The following is a 27,774-nucleotide window of genomic DNA, read 5'->3' as shown; positions in this document are numbered from 1 at the left end:
TATATTTGTAACATTCCATTAAAAACAATATGGATTTGTTTTTTTAAGGATTTTTTTATTCCAGAAAAGGCATGTTTTAATAATATGTTTCAATCCAATATGCTCATTTGTCTGGATTGAAACACATACATGTGTTGTTCTAATATTGGTCCCTGCTTGTATTTTAAAGACACATAGAAGGCTGAGTTTTATTTTCCCACTTACCAGTTTGTTGAGGAAGTACTGAGGTTTTTCCATACCACACTATCTTTGTCACAGGGCATTTACTTTGACTGCTTATGTGATAGTTTTTCTGATGTGAAATAAGGCAATTGGCATAAAGTGTAGCTGAGGTAGAAAGACTGATAAGGAATGTACCAATTCCAAGGCAACAAGTTAATGACATGCCTCTTTTCTATTCCTCTCTACTCAAGGTATTGTACTCAAGAGTGAGCACTACCCTTGACTTTTCATTGCAGCCAGTACATCTCCACTGCAAAATTGTAACCATCATGGCACAAGTTACCCAATTTTCTATCTCTCCTAATAACATAAAGTTTGAATTAACACCTCAGTGTAAACTGATGCCATTCACCGTGAATCCTTTTTTTAAATGATTCCTAAATTGACTTGGGTAGAAGATATTTTTGGACTTCCTTTATGGTCCTAAAGAAGTTGGCTTTTATTGGCCCCAGTTTATTGGTCCCATCGAATTCATTACCTGAGTCTATTTCTTCACCAGACCCTTTTGGGGAAGAGCTAGATGTCATCAGCATTCAGTTGACATTTATTCTAAAGTGCTAAATGCTATGAGATTGAGGAGAAATTTCCTAGCACCACCTGGTTTGTTGATTAGCATGACCTCAAGGCTGTTCTGTAGAGAGTAAGAAAGATTATTCTTTACAGAGTAGATGGAAACAGGAAGGCTCCCTTGTCTAGGCAAAAGAGGTTAAAGCACTTTTTAAAGTCCAGAATGTCCAGGTAATATTAGGAAGTGGCTCAGGAGTATACCTCCCTAATTTATTGAACTATGAGGAGGAGGAAAAGAAGGAGGAGGTACAGCACAATCATACTTGTAAAATTTATTATTATAACAAATCTCAATAAAAAGTTTTAGCCATCTTGTGGAATTGAATTCAGTCTACTTAATTGGGCTGATATGTTCCTCCCAGACTAATCTGAACAACATCTTTGGTAGCTATGATCCATGGACTCCTTTGGGGCCCACAATGTCATCACAGAGGGTTCCAGAAAGCTTGAAGAAATGTTATGATTTAAATCTTGAGTTAAGTCTTGGGCATCCATAGTGAAGAAACAGTTGAGAACAACTGCCGCATTGTCCTATCGCCGGTCCGCGGACCGGACCGTCCGCGGAACAAGCCTACCGGGCCCCCGGTCGCTAGGCCCGCCACTTTTTGGTAAAAAAAGTTGTTGAAAGATAAGGGTTAGTCAGGATTCGCACTTCTCAAGCTCACACCCCCACTATCATTCCCAGCTCCAGAAGGCAAAGTTGGATCTGGTCCAAATGACCAAGGCAATTTCAGTACCAGAACCATCCCTAAACCCAACTGAAATATATCTAGAAAATGAGTAGATCTGATAAGTCAGTACATATGAGCTGATATAACAAACAGGGTATTATTATTAAAATGATTGCATCAATCCAATATCAAGGATTGTAGTTCCCTAATTACCTACAATTATATTGTTGGGGGGCGGGGTGCACACAGGCAAATAAATAGGACTTTGGTTCCTTTTGTTTAGCATTCCATGCATTACCTAAATAAGAAACCATTTGAATATTTGTGCATGATATTCATTTCTTTTCCATTTTCCCCTAAAATTATATTTAGGGCCCACCTGGAAGAAATGGATCCCCTGGTATCCCTGGCCTGCCAGGAGACCCTGGTCAACCTGGCCCCCCTGGAATCTGCCAAAATTGCCCAGATGGAACTGTAAGTAACATTATCTCCATTATCTTTTCTTTTGTGTTTCATTTGTGTTTAAATGTTAATATGCAGTGCTTGGCATGCCATTTATTCAGAAAAAACAAAGGTTTTTTTTCAAGTTAAAGATGAATTAGATCAATGTTTTTTTAATCTCAGCAACTTTAAGATGCATGGACTTCAACTCACAGAATTCCCCAGCCATCATGGCATGGGGAATAATTAGAAGTATTGTTTCTTCAGAACCCCTGCAAAAATTGGAACGAGCAAGGCAAAAATCATTCTGGATGGCAAAATCTAAATGTTACACGTTTGCAGCATATAGCTTGGCAATCAGGTTTACTCTCACACATTCTGTAGATAATGCCATATGTTACTATAATTGTCTGTAGTTTATTAAAGAGCTAGTTTATAAGATATTAATATATTTCCAAATTTATGAAGACGTTGAAAGAGTTGTTCACAGCAAATCTAAATTAAAGGAGACCATCAAAGAGATATTGCTGTGGAGAATTGGAGAAGCAGTCAATCTGCATGTACCCTGTACTTCCAACCTTGGGAAATCCATGCTTCTGGCAAGCTCTCAGTGATTCTGAACCAAATTCATGAAAATGACTTGCCATGTGATAACTATTATGAAATATTAAAAAGTAGCCAAAACAAATTCAATTACAATTTGTCATTTTGAACATTTTAAATATATTCAGGGATGAATGTTTCCCTCCAGACTGATATTGCATAATAACCTTGAAATGGTTACCTCCAATTAACAGGGTGTGAAAGATTGAAGAGTCTGAGAAAGAAATAGGAAAAACTTTAGCAGGATCCAATCTGGGTTGGTCACCTGGACCAGAGATTTAGTCTTCCAAGCTTTTGGACTCATGCTAGAGGCCATCTTCAGGGAACATCTCTCCAGTAGAGTGTATGTCCTGGGTTATTTGGTGTGTGGTAATATTCATAAGGTGTCTGGTTATATGTGGCTTGTTAGTTGTTGATGGCCAGCAATTAAGTCACTGGCTGTTGTTTCCTTGTGCTGTCAACCCCTTGCCTCCTAAGTACTTGGTAAGCTGATGGTAAATCAACATTCCTGTTGACAAAGCCCATTTCCCAGGCTTCAATCACTACCCTGACTGTTTTTGTGCCTGCTCATCCAACAATCTTAGTAGCTGCAAAATTAAATATATGTCTTTGTTCATTGCAATGTGACACTACCAATGAGCTCATGTCTCCTCATCTGACTACTTGCTTGTTTTTTTTGCAATCTGGTGGTTAGCTTCCTCCCCTTCTGTCCTACATAGTCACAGGGGCAATCCATGCAGCGGATCCACTAGATTATATTGGAAGTATCTCCCACCTCAAAACAATATTTATAATGCATTATTTGTCCACCTATGGTAGCCTTTGGGTGGTGTGCAATGCCCACTTGCTGATCTCAGAAGCTGCATTCGATTGCTTCCGAAATCTTTTTGATGTGTGGCAGGGTGTGCCATGTCTTGTATTTTGTTTCTTTCTTTCTTTCTCTTCCCACCATGTTATGCAAGTATCTTGTAACAAATGCTTGTGGGTACCGATTCTGCCTGAATTGTTCACATGAGTACCTGCTTTCCAGTGTTTAGCTTGCTGGGTACTGCAGTGAGTTCTCACCATGGCATTTCATTTTCTTGTCTATTGACAAGCATGTCTAAAAATGCTAATTGTCAAAGCTGTTTCGTTCTCTGTTGTGAAGTGTATGTCTGAGAAGATAGAGTCCAATATGGTAACTTTAGGCATAAACAACCAATGAATGGGAGAGAAATAAATGAGTAGCTTACCTCATAAACAGCAGTTCAGTCTGTGTTGTAAAAGGCTTGGGAAGAAATTGAAATATTGAAAGTGATCCCACCTGAATGACCTCACTAATAAATAACGGCAATAGTTCCTATTGCAATTTCAAGCATTCTGTATCTCACCACAATTCTTACATTAAAACTCCATGCTGAAGTTAATATGACTTTTGCTTTCTAGAACATGCCCTATGATGCAAAACCTGACACAAACAGAATTGGAATTTGAAAAAAATCTACCAATCCCCATGACTTTCTCTAAACTGGTATCTTGTACCCCTTTCCAGCCAACCAATTTTTCACATTTCTTCTCATTGTACATTTGGGACTCCTTAAACATTGAAATTATTTTTCTCAGCAAATCTCATTCCTGGAGGAATCTAAGTGGAAGTCTTTGGTCACCCAGGTGGAACAATCTCCAGCATCCCCAACCATTATGTCTTGTCAGGGTATATTCATGAATTGGAATAGAGCATGGTAACAAGGTCAGCCAATGAATAGGCATAGTAACTAAATCAGCCAATGAGGACTGTTTGGAAACTGAAACTAGAAGTAGCCTAGACGTGGCTCTACATTAAGCTCTGCAGCACTGAAACTACTGTATGTTAAGGCCTGAGTCTGTCTGTTGAAAATGAAACTGCTTCTCTCTTCTGCTGTGTGTCTTGCTTGCCTGCTGAACTAAAGTGAAACTGATGTCTGTTTCTGAGCTCCTGAGTTGCTCTTCTGCGCTGAACCTGTAACATGTCTGCTTCTGTTTGAGTTTTCTCCATGTTGGAGAAATCTACAACTGGTATTGTAAAATCTAGTTTATTTGTTTATAAAGAAGTTAAATGAAGCCTCAGTCATCTGTGTTTACTTTTCTGGTGCTGAATTTACGCTGCAATATTCTGAACATGTCTAATGTTGACAATGCTTTGGTTCAGCAATAACTGGAATTATTTCTCACAGATTTTCCACCCATTGCTCTGTCACTTCTGTAACTTTCCAATCTGTTGGGATGTAAGGTGCTGGGACATTCCCTAATATAAATCCTTAAAATAATTGGGGTTTGATTTATCCACCAGTGCATAAAGGTGTGGCCTATGATTCCAAGCTGGGGGGATATCTGATTAAGGGATGGGTGTGTATGTATATAAAAATGTTCCCAGTGTATCAATTGCTGGCCTGTTCATTTATAACAACTACTTCTTTTTTCAATTTGTTTTCTACTGCAGATCTTTTCTTCCCAGTATGGCTATGATGTGAAGGCTGGACCAGAACCACAAATTGGAACTGTAAGATAGTAGCATGACCTTTATGCTGCTTAAATCATTTTTCCCAAAAATGGGTTTTTTTCCCTTTTCTTGCACAGGTTATTTAGCAAACAAATATTGATTTATGATTGCCTAAAACAAAACTGGATTAATGCGGCATTCTCCCTCAGAGTTCTGATTAGAGACACTCCTTGAAACCTCTTATCAAACCAAAGATTTCCTTGATGTTTCTGCCTCAATTTTTTTTCTATATTTTACAGCACCCCTTCAGCTGTTTTCATCACCTGCTTCTTTGTTCCCATGTGTTTCCTGCAATATTTGCTCTTCCAATTCTTTTTGTCTAGATCTGTCTCCTCATTTTTCTCCCCTGCAACAATTTTCCAGGCTATTAATTGCACAGTATTTGCTATTTCCAGAATGCAGATATCAGTGGGTAATAACTTTTTTAAATTTGCAGTCTCTCTTAATAAATATACTCGGAACAATCACTCCACATGATGTTCCAAAATAAAGCTATGCTCTAACCTGGTTGCAAATACCAAATCAAGGTTAAATGATGCAATTTTGGATTTAAAAAAAAAATCAATTAACTTGGGATGGTGCTGCCTCTTATATGTTAGTCAATCTAGGCACATGCTTTTAGATGGATTGGGATATTGTAAACGGTAAAGAGAAGGATTGTGTGAAGGTGTTTTGATTTTAGAAAAATCACACAACTCATCCTCAGATAAATGCCTAAAAAGTAGAGAGACAATAAGTTTATATCAATGGACATGGTGGCATCTTGTAGTCAGCAGCTTGAGTAAGCTGCTGAGTTTTTCTACAAAAATAAAAAGCAGCATATAAATTCTGTTCACAAACAAAAGTTAAAGAAAGCAAATATTTTAAAAAATGTGTGTGTGTGGATATGTGAATGTGTGATATCTGCATAATCTGTGAAAAGGGCAACTGACCTCACACTGGGCTATTAAAAGTGCTCTTAACAGACTTTCCTGAATGTATACTTCTCTCCTATGTTGTCCATTTGCTACTGTGTTATGAATCATGAAATTCATTTATCTTCTGTTCCTCACAGCATTTTTCTACTTTCAGTCCATCAATCCATCAATCCATCCATCATAATTCATTCATCTGTTTTCAGTTGCTCACCATTTTTTCCTTCTTGCAGCTTCTGTTGTTTGTAGCTTCTGCATCTGAGATATATAAACCAGAAATGCCTTCTTCTTTCATGTCTTTGGTGCTAAAGCACCTAAGAGGTCCTGGTTTTTCATGAAAGGGGGGTTGGGGAATGTATGTCCAGAAGGACCACAGCAACTAGATGCCTTCCAGATATGTTGGACTGCAACTCTTGTAATTTTCAGATGGCAGTGAAGTTTTTGAATTTGATATTAATATCATTGCAGAGCATCTAGCAGAAAACATCTATGGTCATATCATACTAGTGGGATTGTGTTTAAAAAGAAAAATATAAATAAATTTCCCAATATTGATCCCTGTTTATATTTTCTATAGCATTTTTAATGGATCCAAGAATGTGTGACTGCAATCAAAGTTCTTTCCCTAATCTCACTTCCAGTGGGATTAATGGAGTTGTTTGCAAAACCTCCAACTACCTGAGTTGTTGGGCATATAGGGTTCTGGATGGGCATGAGTGTATGAAGCCCTGGATATCAGAGGTCTCCAACCTTGGCAACTTTGTGGACTTCAACTCCTACAATTCCTCAGCCAGCCATGCTGGCTAAGGAATTCTGGGAGTTGAAGTTCACAAGTCTTACAGTTGCCAAAGTTAAAGAGCCCTGCCATAGATGGTTCAACAGAGTTACATAAAAAATTCTAGGACAAGCAATGACTTTTAATATTTCATTGCTTATCAAGACACAATTGCATAATTCCTGCTTAACAAGAAGAGATGATAACCCTAATCATCTAAGGCAGTGATCCCCAACCTTTTTGATGCTGCGGCCCGGTACCGGCATCAGCTGGGCGCCGCGGCCCGGTACCGGCATCAGCTGGGCGCCGCCATCTTTTTGACGAAAAAGTGCTTCCGGTGACCTCACGGAAGCACGTTTTCATCAAAAAGATGGCGGCACCAGCGTTCGATGAGCTTTTCCAGGTAGAAATGGCTTTCTACCCGAAAAGCTCACCGAGCTAACACCGCCATCTTTTTTGATGAAAACTTGCTTCCGGTGAGCTTTCTACCGGAAAAGCTCACCGGAAGCACTTTTCATGAAAAAGATGGCGGCGCCAGCAAGCCAGCGGCCCGGTAGAAGTTGTTCCGCGGCCCGGTACCGGTCCGCGGACCGGTGGTTGGGGACCCCTGATCTAAGGAGCCTTAATGAGTTATAAAGCCATCTTACAAAATTAAGTCAACCCATTTTTTTCCCTTCACCATAGCAATTCACTAAAAGAAATATTTCTTTGCCTGTACATCTCATATGTCACTGATTTCTTTATTTATTATTTTTAATTAAACTGTAATTCATAGAAACTATTTCCAGCTCTCAAAAACATATATTGTTCGTACTTTAATTTTTGAAGCCAACAAGTTTTAAACTTTTTTCTCCCTGTAGCAATTATAAATAATGAATTGTCTGTTAGTAGGCTACTTAAAGTATAACTATATAAGCATCTGGTGACAAGACGTAAGTTTAGGGCTAAATATTATGTATCCGGCCTACATATCCCAATTTCGATTAAGATTGTGTATGTTTTCAATAAAGGTGAAGAGAGTTGGGTATTTATTTAATGAACAAGAGTTAATATCGTGCAATCTTATTCAGCAAATCCATACAACATCCTCGCAGAGAAATTTGATATGCATTTTTAAAACAAGATACAGGGAAATAATATGTAGAGGAAACAAAATGACCATGTTAGTACCATTCAGAGAAAGAGAGGGAAAGAGATGTCAAATAACTGATGTACCTTTTTGCTAGTGCTCAAGGTTCATAGCCTTATATCTTCCCCAAATTTTCCCATGAGACAAGCACAGTCCCCAGGCGAGGAACTGGTAAATCTACTCAGGTCAACCAGGGATGTGGTACCTATGTCTCACTTCACAGAATCCATAATTAAATCATAGCCAGTACACAAATGAACCTGGCTTACCAAACAGAACCTTCTATCTCATCCTAATGACTGGTACTGCCTTGTTCATTGCTTTGTGTGCAATGAGTTATTTTTGCCTAACATCAGCCTAGGAAGTGAAACTAATTGAAGCTGAACTGAAATGCTGATTTAATACTAGAGTGGTTCAAGTTAAAAGCATTTCCACTTTTCACATAACTAGCTTTTGTTACAGTATATACACTGCCCTTTCTACTCTATTTTGATACAGAATTAAAAATTCATTTTATCTACAATTCACAGCATTATTTTTCAATCTTTCCCATAGGGTGGTGGCTTTCCTGGCCCTCCTGGTCCTAGCGGCCCTCCTGGTCCCGTTGGTCAGCCAGGTTCACCTGTAAGTATTTGTCATTTCTTTTCTTGCTTCCAGTCCAGTTATATTTTATACTGTTGGTTAATTGTGCTAACCATGTCACTAATAAAGGCAAGAATGTACATTAAACTCTAAGGAACATATTTATTTATTTTATTTTATTTGGTTTGTCAATTGCTTACAAGATAATAGGTATAGGTAAAAACATAGTTATGAATACATGGATACATATAAGAAAAATAAAAGAAACAACAGGTCAGGGACGGTAGGCATGTTGGTGCGCTTATGCACTCCCCCTACAGACCTCTTAGGAAAGGGGTGAGGTCAATAGTAGAAAGTTTAAGGTTAAAGTTTTTGGGGTTTGGGGAAGAAACCACAGAGTCAGGTAGAGTGTTACAGACATTGACCACTCTGTTGCTGAAATCCTATTTCTTGCAATCAAGTTTGGTGTGATTAACCTTGAGTTTGTATCTATTGTTTGCTCTTGTATTTTTATGGTTGAAGCTGAAGTATTCTTTGACAGGTAGGACATTACAATGTATGATTTTATATACTATACTTAGATTGGACTGAAGGCAGAGTAGTTCTAGGTTTTCTAGGTCTAGAATTTCAAGTCTGGTGGCATAAGGCATTCTGGAACGAGTAAAGGAGTGGAGAACTCTTCTTGTGAAATATTTCTGGACTTTCTCAACTGTGTTAATATCAGATATGTAAAGTGGGTTCCAGACTGATGAGCTGTATTCAAGTATTGGTCTAGCAAATGTTTTGTATGCTCTAATTAGTAGTGTAATATTATCAGAGAAAAAGCTACGTAAGATTAGGTTAACAATTCTTAATGCTTTTTTGGCTATGTAGTTACAGTGGGCTCTAGCACTTAGATCATTAGAGATGAGTACTCCAAGATCCTTGACAGAGTTTGGATCATCAACAAGGTCTTGACTATTCAGCTTGTATTTTATTTTCTGGGTTTTTTTGCCAATATGTAAGACAGAGCATTTATTTGTTGAGATTTGAAGTTGCCATTTGTTTGACCATTCTGATACATAGTCGAGGTCTTTTTGAAGGGTAGCAGTATTGTCTGTGGTGTTGAATAGCTTTACATCATCAGCAAAGAGAATGCAGTTGCTCTTAATATGATCATAGAGATCATTTATGTAGAGTATGAAGAGAGTTGGTCCTAGAACACTGCCTTGGGGGACACCACTGTTGACAGGTACAGAATTTTATAGGACACTCCCAATTTTGACAATTTGTTGTCTGTTTGACAAGAATGTTTCTATCCAGTTATGCAGGTGTCCAGAGATACCATAAGATTTTAGTTTTAGGAGTAGTTTGTCATGTACCACTGAATCAAAGGCTTTACAGAAGTCTATGTAGATATGTACATAGTCTGAGTACAGCAAAAAACCATAAATTCTGTGGCCTTCTGCTGTTTAATAGGGCTGCTAAAGATATTTTGAACCAATACATTTTCTTAAAGGCTGTCTAGTACAGGGGTCGCCAACCTTTTCGACCTCAGGGACCACCAAACTCATAATTTTAAATCTGCGGACCAGAGACCCTGGGAAAATTCCAAAAAAAGTCTGCAGGAAAATTCCCCACCCCATTATCTGCCATAGATCATTCTTTATTTGGGATTGCAGGATACTGTTTGCAGCTCCATTCTCAGGGGGAGAGAGAGAGAGAGAGACTTTTGGCTTCATGCAAGGAAAGCAGCAGAAGCAGCAGAAATCTTTCTTTCTTTCTCCCCCAAACTCCTCCAGAAATGAGTCTTTGTGAGACTTGTCGTGCCGGCACAGCCTCTTGGAGCAGGATGTCTTGCAGAGTCCCAAAGACTCATTTCTGGCAGAGTTTGGGGGAGAGAAAGAAAGACTTTTGCTGCTTTCCTTGAGTGCATTCAAAAGCAGAAGAAAGAAGTGGAAAGAAGAATCCTGCTGGCCAGGTCAGGCATGTGGGGTGAGTGGGGCAAGTTCCCCCCCTTCCCCCCCTTTCCACCTACCTCGTGTTGTTTGCAATGCAAGTGATGCAAGCCTTGTGTTCCTGCGGGCCATGTGGGTGGCACAGCCTTGTGTTCCTGCGCAGCCTGGATTAATTGTTTTGGGGGTGTTTTGGGATGACATTGCGGACCAGCAAAATTTTCTTGCAGAGCACCAGTGGTTCCTGGCCCACTGGTGGGTGACCACCGGTCTAGTAGCATAGCTATTAAAACACCAAACTTTTGGGGGAATAATGAGGTGGGGAAAATACCCGGTTTGAGGTTTGAAAAGATGTCAGACATTTCAAGTTTTCAAAAGTGCCTTACTACCAAGGTGCAAATATTCTTTCCCTCAGCTAAGGTGTGCCCAAGGAGGAACTCTTTGTGATAGTGGACTAAAAACAGTTTAGCACTACACAAATTAGTAAATCTTGTTCCATTGACCTCCCTATTCTAAGATGGCAGCACACTCGGTTACTGCAGCTTTTCGCTCTCTGGTTTAGTGTGTGTGTTTGGTGATATATGTGTCTGAGTCTTGTTGCATGGGGAAGGTTTACAGCTGACAAGAACTAATATAATTATTTTAATTTTAAAAATCTGTAGTGTGATTATGATGTGGTGTTTGGGGCACTGTGCTGGAGTAGCTTTCAAATTTCATTGCATTCGTGGAATGCAGTGACAATAAAAGTATTCTATTCTATCCTAGCGGAGAAGCAAAGTGGATACACTGGCTTTTGTTTTTAAATGAAATCCTCTCTAGTAAATGTACACTTTGGAATGTTGAGTATTTAAAACAAAATAGAGTATCACATCTAGCTCTCTGCCAAACTATAGACTTAGTTTTAAGATAACCAGAATTCAGATGTGGGGGGGCTGCCTTTGAATCAGTCTTGACTTATAACCTGAGCAAGTTTTCTTGACAAGATTTCAGAAGGGTCTTGCCATTGTCTACTTCCTAGGCCTAAGAGAAAGTGAGTGGCCCAAGGCCACCCAGCTGGTTTTTTTGTGTCTAAGAGAGGGCTGTAAATGACACTCTCCTGGTTTCTAGCCTATTGCTACATCAAACTGGCTCTCATCATATTCAATTCATATATAATAAGAAGCAATTATAATGCAGCCCACAGGACACGGATATTGGGGAAGTTGTGACTACTATCTTGAGTTTTACTACCATTACCTTGTAGGTACTCCCTTCCATAAGAGGAGGAAGGAGGACAAAAGAAACATACAAAACCAACATTCATTTATATGGTGCTTTGTACAAAAAAGGCAATTACTTGCAAGACACATTAAATTATTATGTGCACAAATGAAATAGAATTGATTCATCTGGTCCAATTCCCTGTAGTTCCTAAGGATTATTCAGATAGTGGAAATTTGTTCCATCTGATTGTGGATATGGTAAACAGTGATCTAATGAAAGCAATTCATCTTTTCTTCATTAGGGACCTCATGGATACCAAGGTCCACCTGGTGAACCTGGGCAATCTGGAGCTCCTGTAAGTATCAATATTCATTTCTGCAGATCTCATACTATACAGTATATCATATTGTAAGATAGGCTTGTTTGTGTATACATGTGTTAGTTATCCAATTGGAAAAGTAGTTTGCTTCATGAGTGAATGAAATCATATGCCTCTTGGACTATTGTGTTGTTTAGAGGTCTTCGATCCACAGCTATATACACAGCTGTGTTTTAAAAGCTGCAATTGTGTGTGTTTACCAAGGAACCTTCTAACAACATGCAAGAGCTTTTTAGAGCTATGATTTTAAAGGCAATTCCAAACTGGGAGCTGACGTGACCTATAATGGTTTGGACCTAAACGTGATAGGGCAAAATTCTGTAAACTCCATCATTCCAGGAAAGAGTGGGATAAATATCTAGTTCCATCCTCTCTAAAATCCTGTTTCTCAAGTTTTATAATTTGGGGAAGGAGGATATTCCTTCAAATCCATATTTGCCATTGTCTTCTTCCTAGGGCTGACAGACAATGACTGAGCTTAGATCACCCAGCTGGTTTTATGCATAAGGGGAGACTACAACTCACAGTGACCTGGTTTTTCTGAGAGCTAGTTTGGTGCTTTAAACACTATACCAAGCTAGCTCTCATACTATGTATCAAAAGAACCACACAAAAAGGAAAACATCTGTTTACCTTTGGCTTTTATTTAACTTTATTTTACTTTCCAGGGTTCTCCTGGCCCCCAAGGAATGATAGGACCCCCTGGACCTTCAGGAAAAGATGTAAGTTTTTGATTATCAATATATGAATAAAGATAAATAGATTTTTTTGGCATGTCGCTCTACAGACACATATAGTATGAATGGTATAGTTGCAGTTATTCAAGGCCTTTTCTTCTGACTTTAATCCTTTTCAGGGGACCACAGCACACTTCAACATGGAAGGTTGCCTAATACTTAAAAGCAGATTTAGAGAGGGGAAAAGGAAAAGGTATTGCTTGAAGAGGAAAGAGTAATAAAGCCACAGAATATTTTTTAAAAAGCATTCTGCTCATATGCTGGCTCCAAATAATTCTGATTTTCCACAGATATTGGCATCTTCATTTTGATCGATATTTCAACCCAACTGACAAAAGCTCTTTTATGTATTTATAGTACAGAGAAGTAAAAATCAACTAATTTCCATCCTGTGAGGCAGCATTTTAGATTTTTAATGTTTTTTTCCAGAAAGAATGTTTTTTTTAAGTTGTTCTAAATTATTATACTGTAAATCACGGGTGGGTTTCTACCAGTTCTGTCCACCTTTGTAGAACCGGTAGCTCTGAAGAGCAGCAGACATAGAACCGGTTCTATGTCTGCTGATGTTTTGGCCAACCTGCCTACCTGGGCTCTTACCTGACCTTTATTTCCCGCTTTTTCAACTTCAGCTTCCTTGCAAGGCACAGCTGCAGTTTAAAAAGCGGGGAAAAAGTGCTTTTTGAAAGGCTACTTCTCTGCACACAGCGTGCTGATGACGATTTACAGGCACGCACGTAAATCACCGAACCAGTAGTTAACCCTTTGGGATCCCACCCCTGCTGTAAATTGTTTGAATTGTTTGTATCCTAGCCTTTAGACAGTTTCTTCCCTGAAAACCAGGTTAAAGTTTTAATGATTAGATTTAGTTGAAAACATAACTAAAGAGAAGGCCTCTTGATTAATAAGCCCCTGCAGTGCTTATTAACTAAGGTAGCCTAATATTTCTGCATTAGCAAAGACATATTTTTGCTCTTCACAATAGGAAGGGGTCTATTTATTCATGAAGTCCCTAGATCTAGAAGAGGCTTCTGTTGACTGAAGAAGGAGAGGTGATTTTTGAGCAATTTTCCTCGGAATTCCTTATTTAGATCATATATCATTCTATGGGGATAGAGAAAAATGCAAAAAAAGAACATTCCACTAATTCTGTAGAATTGTTTTATGAATAGAATCTTACGTGCATTGCAATAAAATCAAACCAATTAAATCAATATCATCCCATTAGAAAATAGAGAATACTTCAGTTGAGCAAATGCCCTACATATAGATAGATATTTCTGGTTAATTTTTCTGCGGTCTTCCATCTGTGAATGTGTTTTGTTTGCTTTCACTACTCATATATAAACTCATAGCAATCTAGAAGACTTCCCATTCCATCATCCATAAAACTGCTAGATGATGTAATGATCAAATTTCTGACTGAGAATAGTTCAGGATATAAACGTATAAATAACCACTTGTAAATTCTTTCATTATCAGTCAAAAGACCTGCCAGATTGCCTATGCACTGAAAGAAAACAAGAAATATTTTGTCTGGAGGTCTACTGAGGATATTTTGGCTGTGGACAGGAAATATTCCAGTTGTCCTAATTCTTGTAAGGCCAACCAGCAGTAGCTCCATAATATATAGCCAAATCTTCTTTTCATCATTATGTGTTCTGATTTTCTAGTCCTTCTCAGACTGACTATAGAATATGTGTGTTGGTGTCTGTGTGTAGTAATTGTATATTGTGTCTTCAGGGAGAACCTGGAAGACCTGGAAGACCTGGAGAACGTGGATTTCCTGGCCTTCCTGTAAGTAAACAGGATATGTTGGAAACTAACCCTAAAAGGTGCTAAGCCTTTTGAAAAACTCCAGTGAAAAGCTCCATTCCCCCACCCCCCATTTCAATCACTTGTGTGATGTAATTATGCCATTGTCCTCTTACTGCATTCTTCAGTCCCCACCATTATCAAACTAAGTCCTATTTTGTAGGAAGAAGTCATGACACCCTACTATTTCATAACATAGCATTAATGGAAAATGGCATGTTTTAGCATTCATCTCCACCCAGGCATAGTCCTCCCCAATTAAGATATCCACAAATCAGTATAAAAAATGCCTTCCCATCTGTGTGATCTGACAATGAGGTTACAAATAAGAGATTTTGTTTTGTTGAATTTCCTCAGCCATTTCCAGGTCTCCTATTTTCTCGCTTCACTTATAAGATTTATGTTTGTTTATCAATGATATTGATTGCTATTGCTAGTTCTGTGGCTATGAGAAAGTTATAGGCTTTATTCCCAGTTGTAAAAAATGGCCATGCTGTTACAGTCTTTCTGTGCCTACAGCTTTCTTCTTCACTCCTATAGCTTCCCTGCCATTTTATCAGGTAGAAAGTGAAAACCTAACTGAGGGCACCACAGCAATAACATCTGAAAGTTATAAACCAAAAGCAATCAATCAAATTAAACACTATTGACAGCAAATGAAGCAGAGGACAAATAACATGAATTCACATCCTATGGCAACTTCTTATCAAAGAACAAAATCATAGAAAATGTAGCAACATCCATGTTTTGCAAAAAGAACACTTTCCTTCTGCAATCAAAGCTGAGGAATATTGTTTTTAGATCGATTGAAACAGAAAGTCATGGTATGCCATCTAATTACATGAACACCTTGTAATTGAATATTCAGAAATAATCCATTCCAAAGGTCTGGTTTTTTACAAATATTGATGTATTTTTTGTATTCTGAAGAATTCCTCCTTTTGGCTCTCTCTGGTTTGATAATTCCTCAGGTATTCCATTAGCCATGCTTAAACTCTTCGCCTGTTTATCATTTCCTGATCATCATAACCTTCCAATGCAATTCTTCTCATCTTATTGTGCTCTCTCTCTGTCTTAATTTAGGGCCACAAAGGACCTAGTGGAATGCCTGGAATGCCTGGAATGAAAGGTCACAGGGTAAGTGCTCAACCTCAAATATTCTATAATATAAAAAAATTAGAGGATGATATCAACACAGCTAGCTCTGCTTCAGGCTTCTTCAACTTAATGCTCTCCAGATAATTTTAATTAAAGCAATTTCTATAGAATTCTGGTGGGCATTTATCAGAGTTGAGATACAGCTCATCAGGTTGGCACCATGTTGGAGAAAACTATAATAGCAGGTGTTACAGTGGCAGATAGCATGTTACAGTCAGAACCTTTTCTAAAGGAATTGCTGAAGCAAATGCAATGAACTATAGCTGAGTGGGTTGGGGGAACATGAAGCAATGTAGATAGAAAAATTAGGGGTCATCCTCACTTTACAAGTTTTAGATACTGCTTTGGAGACATATAAACATTCCAGATGTTCAGTATTTTGATTTAGGAAATGTCCTATGTGTCATTCATATGTTGTTGTTTTTTCTTTTCTTCTTCTTTTTTTTTTTTTTTTTGCACAAAGGGTTTTGATGGAAAAGATGGTAGCAAAGGTGATGCAGGTGCTCCTGGTCTAAAGGTACAATTTACATTTATTACTTGTGCAGAAGAAGACAGGTTTAGTCAGATAAAATTCTTCTTTAGAAGATATTAAACAGTGGCAGTCTCTTGGGCTTCTCAGAATATTTACCTGTTGGTCACATCCAGACCGAACTGAATCTGCCTCTTTTTCCTGGTAATGGCTCTCCCATTATGTTCATGCCTCACTTGTAATCCCCACTTTCCTTTCTTTCTGTTTCTCAGACAAGAGGGAAAAGGTTGTTGGCATGGACATCTGAATGGGAGGCAGGGGTGGGGACAGAAAGGGGGGTTACTACCTCTGAGGTCAAACCTTTTCTTCCAGTGTGAGATGCCTAAATCTGATTTACCCAATTGCCCCTGAAATATCAGGATTATACTCTGAGTTCAGTTCACAAAATTTATAAATATATGATTTTATTTACATTTTATTTTGCTCATTTATATTCTCTGATAGTCAATTTTTCTGAAGGCTTCCTTATACCCATCTGTGAACAGTGAAAAGAAAGTAGTTAGAGATAAGAATTGGGATTCCCCCCCCTGCCCCTCTTCTCAAAGTAAAGTAACTATGTTTCATCCCAAAAAGTTGATTATAAAAGAGATCAATGAAATATTTCTTCACTTAAAACATATTTAACAAGATGATGGACAACTCTGAAAACAAGACTAATTAAACTGATCCATTAGGCATTGCTAATCAGAATGGCCATATATTACCTCTAATCATAGTTTCACTCTGCTTTTGGCTGCTAGTTGTTGGAAATCTTATGTTCTTATTAAATTGAGTTTGATAGAGAAGTACATTTACCACTGCATATTGAGCTTCCTAAAAAAAATCTTGTACATACCAGTTTTTTCTTCTCATGAGAAGAAAATGGACAGACCTGTCTATGGACAGATGCAGTAATATCATCCTCATCATTTGTTGAAGCAAAATAGGTTATCTTCAATTACTTTGTCTCTTCACTGCCCATCACATCATTTCCAAAATGATCACTCTGTTAAGAAATTGGTAGTTGGCTTGTTTATTCATTTCTAAAGTTTGCATGCCACATTTTCATTGATAAAAATGATCTCCATAAGGAGAATTATACAGTATATATAGTTTCAGCTGGTGCAAACTGACCCTTCTTTTTTGTACTGAACTGGTCTGATGCAGAAAGAGATTCAAATATGGAAAATTGCTTTAGAGTGCTTAGGTTCTTGCTTGATTGGGAATAGGAATGGGAATATTCATTATTGGCCAAATGTGATTGGACACACAAAGAATTTGTCTCCGGTGCATAAGCTCTCAGTGTACACACAAATAACAAAGTGGTAAGTCATAGATCATAAATCATAAGATACAAATAACAAGTGATAAATCATAAAATACCAATAGGGGAAGGTAGTAGGAATGATGAGAATATGAGAAAGATGGAATTGGGACAATAATGTAAAATGGTTTGCTCAAATGTGGAATAACAAAGATGATATTCCCTTTATCACATAGGGTGAAAATGGCCTTCCTGGAGAAAATGGATCCCCAGGACCAATGGTAACTTTCTGAACAATATTGTAGAAAGTATGTGGGAGAAAATAGCTATAGAAACAATAAAATTATCATAAATTTGTAATCCTTTTACTCATCCACATGAAGAAAAATCTATCGAACCCTGTGGTAATCTATGTAGTAAGTAATAAGGAGACAGATTTACATTTCTATTCTGATTGGAGAAGTACATGAGGTTTATCACATATTTAGTTTCAATTAAGCTTAACAATAATAAAAGTATGGCTGAGCTGAGTTTCAAATAATTTTTGCAGAATACTCATTGGTGGTGCCAACCCTGGGGATAAGATCATAAACACCTGAGGCAATCATATGCACTTGCCTAATTCACATATAATGCCGGAATTGCAATGTGAAGCCTGGAGCCAGTCCCCTCTTACCTTATTGTACTTTCTGGTTTTAAATTAATCCTCCTTGCCTAAATCACTTCTGATCTGAGGAAGCATAGCAAGAACTGTTTAAAAATAAGAGAAAGGGGGAAAAAATCATGTTACATATCAAGCATCCCTGATTTCCTCAAATGCCTAATTTGAACCATGGTTGATCCAAATCGTATGATTCATCTGTAATATTTTCTTTAATGAAGGTTTTACAGCTGTTCCTTCAGTGGTGAATGTTTTGGGTTGCTCTGCATTCTCTAAAAGCCTTGTATGTTTCTCAGGGACCCAGAGGTCTGCCTGGTGAAAGAGGACGAGCTGGGCTTCCAGGAACTGCAGTAAGTAGTTGGGTGAACGTTTAATATGAACTCTTATTATCATTGCCAATTTTGATTCTCTGGTATATAATTATAGACTCTAAGAATCCTGGAAGGGACAAGATAATGGAAGTCAAATTTGTTGCACTACCTTTGGTTTCTGTGAGTTGCTCTGGCAAAATCAGTCTTTTTGGAGACATTTTACAACTCACTTCAAGGGCACAACTTTGCCATTTCTGATTCTATAGTTTTTTAGCAGTGTGTTATCCATATTTATAATTTGGTGTATAAAAAAGCTGGAAAATGTTTGCTATTTTTGGCTCTTATGTGTTCCTCTTTTGCCCCATCTTTGGCTTGTCTGCTCCAGTTCAAAAAAGACTATCAGAATATGATCCCAGTTGAGGCAATTTAGTGATAAGACATGGGATCCTTTTCACAGAACAATTCTTTTTATTTAAAAAAATGCAAATAGATAATGAATATATAATTAGATAACATCCCATATACTGTATATCTTATTATGTACATTTAAGATGTTAGGGTTCCTTATTTAATTATTAAAGAACTGTAATACCTATAAATAAATGAGTTCAGAGCAGTTATGAAAGGTTATAGAACATTCATTATTGTAAGCTTTGTGATATTGTTTAGTTATTTTTAAAACACCACAAGCAACATTCATTTGTTTCTAATCAATTCCTTTGTATTTTCAGGGTGGTCGTGGTAACGATGGTAGCCCTGGAGCAGCGGGCCAACCTGTAAGTATATCTCTTCTTTCTTTCTCAGGTATTTCCCATCCCTTTTCTGATTTTCCATATTGAAATTCTTAGCTAAAGTACAAATTATGGTCCTTGAATCCCCCAAATCCCACCTGAAACTTTATACTTGTTATATTTTATACCACAACAAGCCATGGTGAATTGGACTGAGAAAGAGTGACTGTCCCAAAGTTACCCAGCTGGCTTGCATGTCTAAGGTGGAATTAGATCTCACAGTCTTTTTATTTCTAACCTGGCACATTAATTGGGTTTCAAATAATATTTGAAATAAAATAATATTTTCAAATATTATTTCTCCCACCTTTTCCTTTAAAAGATCAAGGTTGCAAACTCTTAAGACCTGGACAGTAGATAAATTTATATAATAGATAATGTACACTAAAATTTGCAAAGAGAGAAAATGAAAATCCAGTGCTTTTGAAAAAAAGAACCCTATAATAAATTAGCAGATAATTAGATTTGGATGGAGGTTCAAGAACTTTATTATTGGTCAGCTTATCTTGGAGGCTCCGCAAGTCACCCTAAGAACAAAAAGTCATATAACTAGAGCTACATTTCCCCCACACAGGCTCCGTGTGTTATAGATATCTGTTTTACAACACAATTTTACATTGGTTGGCTCAATTACAAAAGCCTTTTTTCCCCTCATTTGAATATGATGTAATACCAAGCAACATTTGTTTTCTTTAAAGAAATTGTTGATAATTTTCCTCAAGTAATCATGTCCTTATTCTATTTTCTTCAGGGTCCACCAGGCCCTCCTGGACCTTCAGGATTTCCTGGTACTCCAGGTTTTAAGGTATTTACTACTGCATATATAAAAAGAGAAATTGAATTAACACTCTAAAAAATGATGTTTCATATATTGACCTATCATCATAATCTTTAATGACCCCATAATCCCTTGCGGGGTGGAATCTGGGCAACCGAATGGAGCTAGCAGAGTGTTTACTGGCCAGTTGCCCTTCCTGTCTCCAATGCAGAGTTTTGTTCAGCAGATATATTCTCACTGTGCCCAGAAAGAGAAATATCTGCCTCTACGAAGGATCAAAATCACAGCCTCCTGATTGTGAGGCAAGAGCTCCACTTCTAGGCCACCGACCTCTCCTTTCATATATTAGCCTATGTTTGGTATATATTCCTTTAAAGGAGGGAAGCCACTGTTACTGTGGAATATTGACGGGCACTACTAATGCTGATATGCCCTTAATTCTTTCTACCCTCTACTATTCTATCCTCTGCTAGATACAATTCCATGTTCAGTGCACCAGCAAGAATATTTGAGGTTTCATTGCGATAATGCTTCTTCCAGAGAATATTCATTAGCACATTGCCAAACCTTTCAAACTGCAAGGGATCCACTACCACCACCCCAATAAAGTTGTCCAGCTGCCACATATTGTTAATTTGATTGGTCTAACTTTCTCTCACTTCACAGGGTGAAAACGGTCCTGCTGGTCCCGCAGGCTCTAGTGGACCTCCTGGACCAAAAGGAGATGCTGGTGCTCCAGGCCAACCTGGGGGTTCTGGCCCTCCTGTAAGTATATGTTCTTTATAAAATGATGTCTCAAGTCTATTTTAGATTTTAGTAAAGTGTATTTTAGTAAGATCATAGTATTTCAAAAAAATGCATAACCTAATAAAAGCTATTATCTTTTGTCAATAGGGTCCTGGAGGACGTGATGGAAATCCTGGTGCCAAAGGCCCTCCAGTAAGTGTCCCAGGCAGAGTGGTATATGCCACTGCATTTTCCTAAGCAATATGCATGTTGACTCAAATCATTCCATGGTATCTTTCTTGAGCACATGTTGGTTTTATCCAGGGTGCTGCTGGAATGCCTGGTGCTCCTGGTCTAAGTGGAGCTCGTGGTCCTCCTGGTCCTTCTGGGACTAATGGAATCCCTGGACAAAGAGGTCCATCTGTAAGTGATCAGCATGCTATTTTTTTATGTCATGATTACATGAAAAATGAATTCAGATACACACAAAATGTGCCATATCGTAGAAATCTGTACAATGTCTTTTGAGAGAAGGGTATGATTTGGGTAGATGGAAATAACTCATGGATTTCAGGTCCCCCCCCATTTTTTTCAATATGTGGAGATTGTCAACCTTTTTTTCCTGTTGTGTAATTTTGATAATCTAAAACATTCTGGAGGGCCAGAAGGTCCAAATATTAACAGTAATAAAATATTTTAAGACAGTTACATGCCGAGTAAGAATTTATAACATTTACAGATAATCTCGGAGAGAAGGGACAATATACATGTCTCCTCATTTATATATTGAGGCAATAAACATGTAAGTGTAGATCAGATATTGACTCTGAAATGCTTCAATTTAAAGAAGTTGACTTGGATCCAGAGGTAATGTTCAAGTAACATGCTTACTTGTATATCTGCCTCCCTGTAACATTCAAAGGGGTTTCTATGCCCCATGTTTCCTCTTTTGTGGAGTCTTCTGTTTCCTATCTTCTCCTACAAGGAGAAATATACCAGAATAGCACTGAGTAAAGGATTAAAATCAGAACAAGGATCCAGAAGGAAGTAGGATTCTATATAAGCCTCAACTTCATAAATCAAATTCAGCAAAAGACTTTCTACTTTTTTGCTACCTAAAAATAATATAAAATGGCCTTCTATACTGGAAATATAGAACAACATTGCATGGTTTATCATCTTTAGATTATACACATTTCTGTCACAGACTGATTCTGTAATAGCTGTCTCAAAACATCTTACGTATTTGTATACCTAGCCTATCATCTTATCAATATCCTCAATGCTCAGTAACATCTCACTGTAAGAAATCTATCTAGTGCTTGCAGAAGAATTCACAGAGTAATAGTACTGATTCACATTCTCTTTGTACACATGATTCTTTGGATCCAATTCCAAATAAGCCCTTGTCTTTTATTGTAAGCAAGATTCTAATATACTACCAATATCTGTGTTTGATGGGACCAAACAAATCAAATTTAGTATTTAGTATTTATTTGATTTGTTAATTGCTTACAAGATACAGGTATAAGAATAAACATAGTTTTGAATACATGAGATAGATACTTATAAGAAAAATAAAAAGAAAGAATAGGACAGGGACAGTAGGCACGATTGGTGCACTTATGCACGCCCCCTACAGGCCTCTTAGGAAGGGGATGAGGTCAATAGTAGACAGTTTAAGGTTAAAGTTTTTGGGATTTGGGAAAGAAACCACAGAGTCAGGTAGAGTATTCCAAACATTGACCACTCTGTTGCTGAAGTCGTATTTTCTGCAGTCAAGTTTGGTTCTATTAACTTGAGTTTGTATCTATTGTGTGCTCTTGTATTGTTATAATTGAAGCTGAAGTATTCATTTGCAGGTAGGACATTGCAATGTATGATTTTATACTATATTTAGATCAGACTGGAGGCAGCGTAGTTCTAGGTTTTCTAGGTCTAGAGTTTAAATTTGACAAAGCAATTCATCAGTCTTGTGTTCTTTTCAGGGTGAACCTGGTAAAAATGGTGGAAAAGGAGAGCCAGGACCAAGAGGTGAACGTGTAAGTATTAATTTATACAGCTGTAGTAGATCTGGGGTGGAATAGGCCTGCCCTTTTTACTAAAATAGAGTAAACCTTAAGTTGAAAAGCTGCATTGTTCTGGTAAAAGTTTATCTTGAAATGTCATTAGCTTTATCCATGACTGTTTGATGGCCTTTGTTATAAGGGTGAAAATGGCACCCCTGGTAGTGCTGGTCCTCCAGGAGAAGAAGGCAAGGCAGGAGCACCTGGTCAACCTGGCACCAATGGCATACCTGGAACTGCAGGAGAACGGGCAAGTATTCTAACAGCTTTGTTTTAGAGAAGAACAAAAGGCAACCTATGGTAGTCAGCACTCCTTTTCCAGATACATTTGTGCCCTAACCTATTTGTGTACATCAGTTGTGGCTAAATTGCTAATCAAACCAATGGGATTATTCAGAAGAATTGGAATTAAAAGCAATAAGATGGTTGTTCACCAGAGAAAAGGCAATGGGATTGTTAATGCCGATAGAGAAAATTCTCTTGTTATCATTATTTTTCTTATGCTACACTTCAGTATGCTAACAAGGATATAATCTGCAATTATTCTAGTCATTAGAATAATCACACATAAGAACACAAACTGAACATATGCATTGATTTCTCAACTTCATTACTGTGTGATATTCCTACCTTTGGAAATCCCTTCATGAGCTTTTCAGTAAAAAATGTCTTTGTTTCTATTTTTCAGGGTGCTCCAGGATTCCGCGGTCCTGCTGGTCCGAGTGGACCTGGAGGTGAAAAGGTGAAGAATAGGTTTCTTACTTAGAGCTTTTGGTTTCCAAAGACATTTACTACTTTTTGTTCAGGCCACATTATGATTTGTAATCCCCTTTTTCTTCGTGTCCTTGTATGACCATATTGTTCAATGTCATTTAAGGGGGCACCTGGTGAGCGAGGTGGTCCAGGCAGTACTGGTCCAAGAGGAGCTCCTGGAGAACCAGGACGGGATGGCAGCCCTGGCCTTCCAGGAATGAGAGTAAGTAGAAATCTCCTGGGTGTAGAATATAAAACTCAGAGACATTATTAGGAAAGATGCAACAAGAACAAAAAAGACCAATGCATTCCCTTATTAATGATCAGATTCCATAATCCCAGATTATAAATACTTGTTACAGTTAATGCAAATATCTCAAAAGTAGTTCTGAGAATCAGTTATATCTAAAAGATACCTGGCTTTCTTTATAGATAATATTTCACTATTGCCTTCAGAATGTAATGCTAGAAAGTTTGAGGTATAGCTCTCAGAGAATTTGACAGGCTGTGAAGGAAAGGGAACAGTATTAAATATATGACCTTTTGAAATTGTTTTAATTTTTATTAAATGTCAGTGCTAGTCAATTGGTTTAATTAGAATAGAATAGAATACTTTATTGGCCAAGTGTGATTGGACACACAAGGAATTTGTCTTGGTGTAAATACTCTCCGTATACATAAAGAAAAGATACATTTGTTAAGAATCAAGAATCATAACGTACAACACTTAATGATAGTCATAGGGTACAATCACCAATTAAATCATACTAGGAAACAGTCAATATAAATCATAAGGAATAGCTCACTCATTATTACTGTAAACAAAGGTCCCAGTATATCTCTAAAAGGCAAAGTCTTTAACCCAGGATAAATTGTGAAGCCCTGCTATATAGGTTTTGAAGCTTATAAAGAACTGTACTCACTGTGGTAATGTAGTGAGAAAATGGTGTTGTTATAGGAAGAAAAATAATCTCTCTACTGAGAAAAATCAGGAAGAACATATCTAATTTATTTAGCTTGGTCCCTTCTGCTAGATGTCCAGATTTATTTAATGTGTGGGCCCTTACCTGCAACCCAAGGAAATTTGTCTTTTTTTCTGTGAATTAGTCAGATGTTCCCTGTATAAAAATAAATAAATTAAAAAACAAACAAACAGGTTATTTACTCAGGTGAATCTTTAAATCAGTGAGTGTAGGATAGCTCTCTTAGGAAACGAAACATACTGATCAAGTGTGTAGAATCCCTCTCCCCCAGATAAAGTACCCTAAAGAATTGATAAATAGACTTTTAGGATCAAGAGCCATGGTACAAAATGATGTTGGTATTGAGTTTCATTATTAATTGGTTGACTTTTTGCCTGCAGCTTAACTTTTTGTAAACTGAAGAATCATAAGCTTCTTTAGTCACTTGATTATCTTTCATGATGATTGCAGTAACCAATTGTTTTTACACCACCCAGTAAAAATAATTTGAGCTTCATTTCAAATGACTATATTCTTAATAAAAGGCAAAGACTATCTCAGGTCAAATTCAGTGATGATACAGACACAGCTAGGTAGCCAATTTAGAAATGGTTTCCTGTTTCCTTCTTCCAAGATGTATTTTATCTTCCCACTCTAGTCTATTGTTCTGAGATTCTGTGGTGATCTCCCATACATGTATGAACCAAGCGCAAATTTGCTTAGTGTTTTCTATATAAACTTAGGTCAGCTAGAAATTATCAGGAAAGCTTTTTACCTCATCCTTGTGAACTTGATTCTTGAAAAAACCTTATCTAAATAAAGTTTTTATTAATATTACAGTAACGAAATGACTAGTATTCCTGACTTAGAGTAACTATCTTCCTTATATCCTTACCTAGCAACAGATATTTCTGAGCTCTATGGATGCATCTCTTGATTTCGCTAATAAAAGTACTTGAAATTCTCCAACCAGGGCTATAGCCCTATTTGTATTCTTAATCCCTATTTACATAATAAAACAGGGTTAGAAAAGCTATTGCTTTCAACATGCACTAATTACATATATTTTTTTCTTATTCAGGGCTTAACAGGGAGTCCAGGTAGTCCAGGAGTAGATGGAAAACCAGGTCCTTCTGTACGTCACTATATTCTGTTGTTTTACCTCATACTACTTTTGTTACTGTGCCTTACCTTGATGTCACTTTATGAGCATTTAATTTAGTTGCTTATTTCACTTCTTGGGGAATTATTTACAAGCATTTCATTGACCATTTCATTTAATGGCTCTGTAAGCCTTTTTACATAATCTCTGTATTAACATCTAATATTACCAGAATCACATTAATTTCTGCTTCTGAAAAAAAAAAAAACAATTATATTCTAAGGGACCAAATAGGATAGCACTTATTATTTATTTATTTGTTTGTTTGTTTGTTTATTCATTCATTCATTTGTTATACTGCACATTTCATTGGTAAAGTGATCCTGGGTGGCTTGGTAAAATGGTAAAAATGTAAATATAAAACATATTAAAATTAATAAATCTTAAATAAGAATTAAAAACAAAGGGGCATCAAACCTGCATCAGGGCATCAAACCTGCTGGCAAATCCATGTTTTAAGGTCCTTCTGAAAGGTCAGAAGGGTGCAGATCTCACTTCCAGCACCAGAATGTTCTACAGGGCAGGGACCACAGTGAAAAAGTCTATTCTCTTTGACCCCACAAAGCTGAAATTCCTTGACAGACAGGGTCTGTACCAATCCTCTTCTGATAGAGTTAGATTTAATGGGATGGGCCAATCCCATTGTTTAAACATGTTTGTAAATGTTTAATCTCAGTGATCTTCCAGTGTTTCCTTATTTTTCTTCCTCTCTTCACCTCTATGACTTTCAGGGTTCACCAGGAGAATCAGGGCGGAGTGGTCCCCCAGGACCAGCAGGTCCACGAGGTCAACCAGGTGTGATGGGCTTCCCTGGTCCAAAAGGCAATGAGGTCAGTATAACCTCATTATTATCCAGACTACCCTTGGATTTAGGATGACATTTTTTAAAATTTCTCTTTGAGATGTCAACTCCTCGTTGATCAAAAGTAATCCTAAACAAAGAAATAAGCTTTCAAGAGTGTATTATTCAAAGAAACGAAACTAATAAGAAAATATGCAGACATGTTACTATCAGCATGTTAAATTGAAATTGCATTTGAACCCTGTAATTTTTTATGTTTAATTATTGGTAAGATATTAAACTGCATCTTTTGTATTTGTAGGGTTCACCGGGTAAAAATGGGGAAAGAGGAGGATCTGGACCTCCTGGCGGACCGGTCAGTAAACTCAATATTTTAATAATTTCTTTCACTCTGTCTACACGTATACACCCACATGTTCAATTCTGTTGACCCTGTAAGCTAATCACTACTCTATTATTTAACAGGGGCTACCTGGAAAAGATGGTGAACCAGGAGGACAGGGGCCCCCAGGACCTGCTGTAAGTAATAAAAACATAAAAGTCGTGTATTAATATTAACTTACTATATATGTATATCTTCTATATTACTGAAGAGTGATGGATGCAAGCAATGAATAACACAATTTTTCATTAACTTATTAATCATTATATTGTTTACAGTGATGGAAAGAATTATTTGAGCCCATCCTTTGATCACAGGATCTATTGAAAAACAATACTTTTCAAAATAGTGGGTTAGCTTAAATCCTTCAAAAATTAGATTGAGTGGAATGGACCACTGACTATTGTAACTCTACAATAGCACATTAATTTTTGTTTTCTTTATTGTGGTTTAATTAACACTGCATTGACTGAAGTTGTCCCTTTAGGGTTTTTGAAAGCTTCGTATCCAGGAACTGAAAGTTATTACCGCTCAGCACAAACAAGCTAAGAAAGGAGTTGTTGGGGGAATGGAAAACCATGAATGATATTTTTCTTTTCCCAGGGTGGTCCTGGTGAAAGAGGAGAACAAGGAGCAACAGGTTCACCTGGATTTCAGGTATGCTGATATTCTTCAACGTTTGCTTTTAAAATAATGCATTCAAAGTGAAATCAAGAAATTAGTGAAGAAAAGGAAAAGCTTACTGTTGCCTGATTTTGTCCACCAAATTATTTCATATTTATTTATTTATTTATTTATTTATTCATTCATTTATTTATTTATTTATTTATTTATTTATTTATTTATTTAATGTGTATGGTGGTTCATAATAAAAAGTGTGACACTGAATATAATTACAAGAATGACATATATGATGTTAATGGCCTGACTAAGTACTATCTCAATTTTTTATAAAAATTCATC

At 37.3% G+C, this 27,774-nt stretch overlaps 1 protein-coding gene across 1 annotated transcript in view; it reads left to right on the top strand.

The window, feature by feature from the left end:
* COL3A1 (collagen type III alpha 1 chain) overlaps nucleotides 1–27,774 on the top strand; it is a 77,850-nt gene that overhangs the window by 27,942 nt on the left and 22,134 nt on the right. Inside the window, exons 4-27 of the mRNA XM_026668018.2 lie at nucleotides 1,833–1,934; nucleotides 4,963–5,022; nucleotides 8,396–8,464; nucleotides 11,861–11,914; nucleotides 12,607–12,660; nucleotides 14,416–14,469; nucleotides 15,571–15,624; nucleotides 16,109–16,162; nucleotides 17,654–17,698; nucleotides 18,375–18,428; nucleotides 19,121–19,165; nucleotides 19,932–19,985; nucleotides 20,625–20,723; nucleotides 20,853–20,897; nucleotides 21,009–21,107; nucleotides 22,673–22,726; nucleotides 22,893–23,000; nucleotides 23,439–23,492; nucleotides 23,628–23,726; nucleotides 25,547–25,600; nucleotides 26,359–26,457; nucleotides 26,731–26,784; nucleotides 26,895–26,948; nucleotides 27,415–27,468. Coding sequence (XP_026523803.2) covers nucleotides 1,833–1,934; nucleotides 4,963–5,022; nucleotides 8,396–8,464; nucleotides 11,861–11,914; nucleotides 12,607–12,660; nucleotides 14,416–14,469; nucleotides 15,571–15,624; nucleotides 16,109–16,162; nucleotides 17,654–17,698; nucleotides 18,375–18,428; nucleotides 19,121–19,165; nucleotides 19,932–19,985; nucleotides 20,625–20,723; nucleotides 20,853–20,897; nucleotides 21,009–21,107; nucleotides 22,673–22,726; nucleotides 22,893–23,000; nucleotides 23,439–23,492; nucleotides 23,628–23,726; nucleotides 25,547–25,600; nucleotides 26,359–26,457; nucleotides 26,731–26,784; nucleotides 26,895–26,948; nucleotides 27,415–27,468 — 1,572 coding nt within the window. The remainder of the gene's footprint in view (nucleotides 1–1,832; nucleotides 1,935–4,962; nucleotides 5,023–8,395; nucleotides 8,465–11,860; nucleotides 11,915–12,606; nucleotides 12,661–14,415; nucleotides 14,470–15,570; nucleotides 15,625–16,108; nucleotides 16,163–17,653; nucleotides 17,699–18,374; nucleotides 18,429–19,120; nucleotides 19,166–19,931; nucleotides 19,986–20,624; nucleotides 20,724–20,852; nucleotides 20,898–21,008; nucleotides 21,108–22,672; nucleotides 22,727–22,892; nucleotides 23,001–23,438; nucleotides 23,493–23,627; nucleotides 23,727–25,546; nucleotides 25,601–26,358; nucleotides 26,458–26,730; nucleotides 26,785–26,894; nucleotides 26,949–27,414; nucleotides 27,469–27,774) is intronic.

The sequence above is a fragment of the Notechis scutatus genome, chromosome 1 (assembly GCF_049901735.1).
Source record: "Notechis scutatus isolate UNSWTSFEM ecotype Mainland chromosome 1, rNotScu1.2, whole genome shotgun sequence".
Taxonomy (NCBI): Eukaryota; Metazoa; Chordata; class Lepidosauria; order Squamata; family Elapidae; genus Notechis; species Notechis scutatus.
This window is presented reverse-complemented; position numbering and strand designations above follow the sequence as displayed.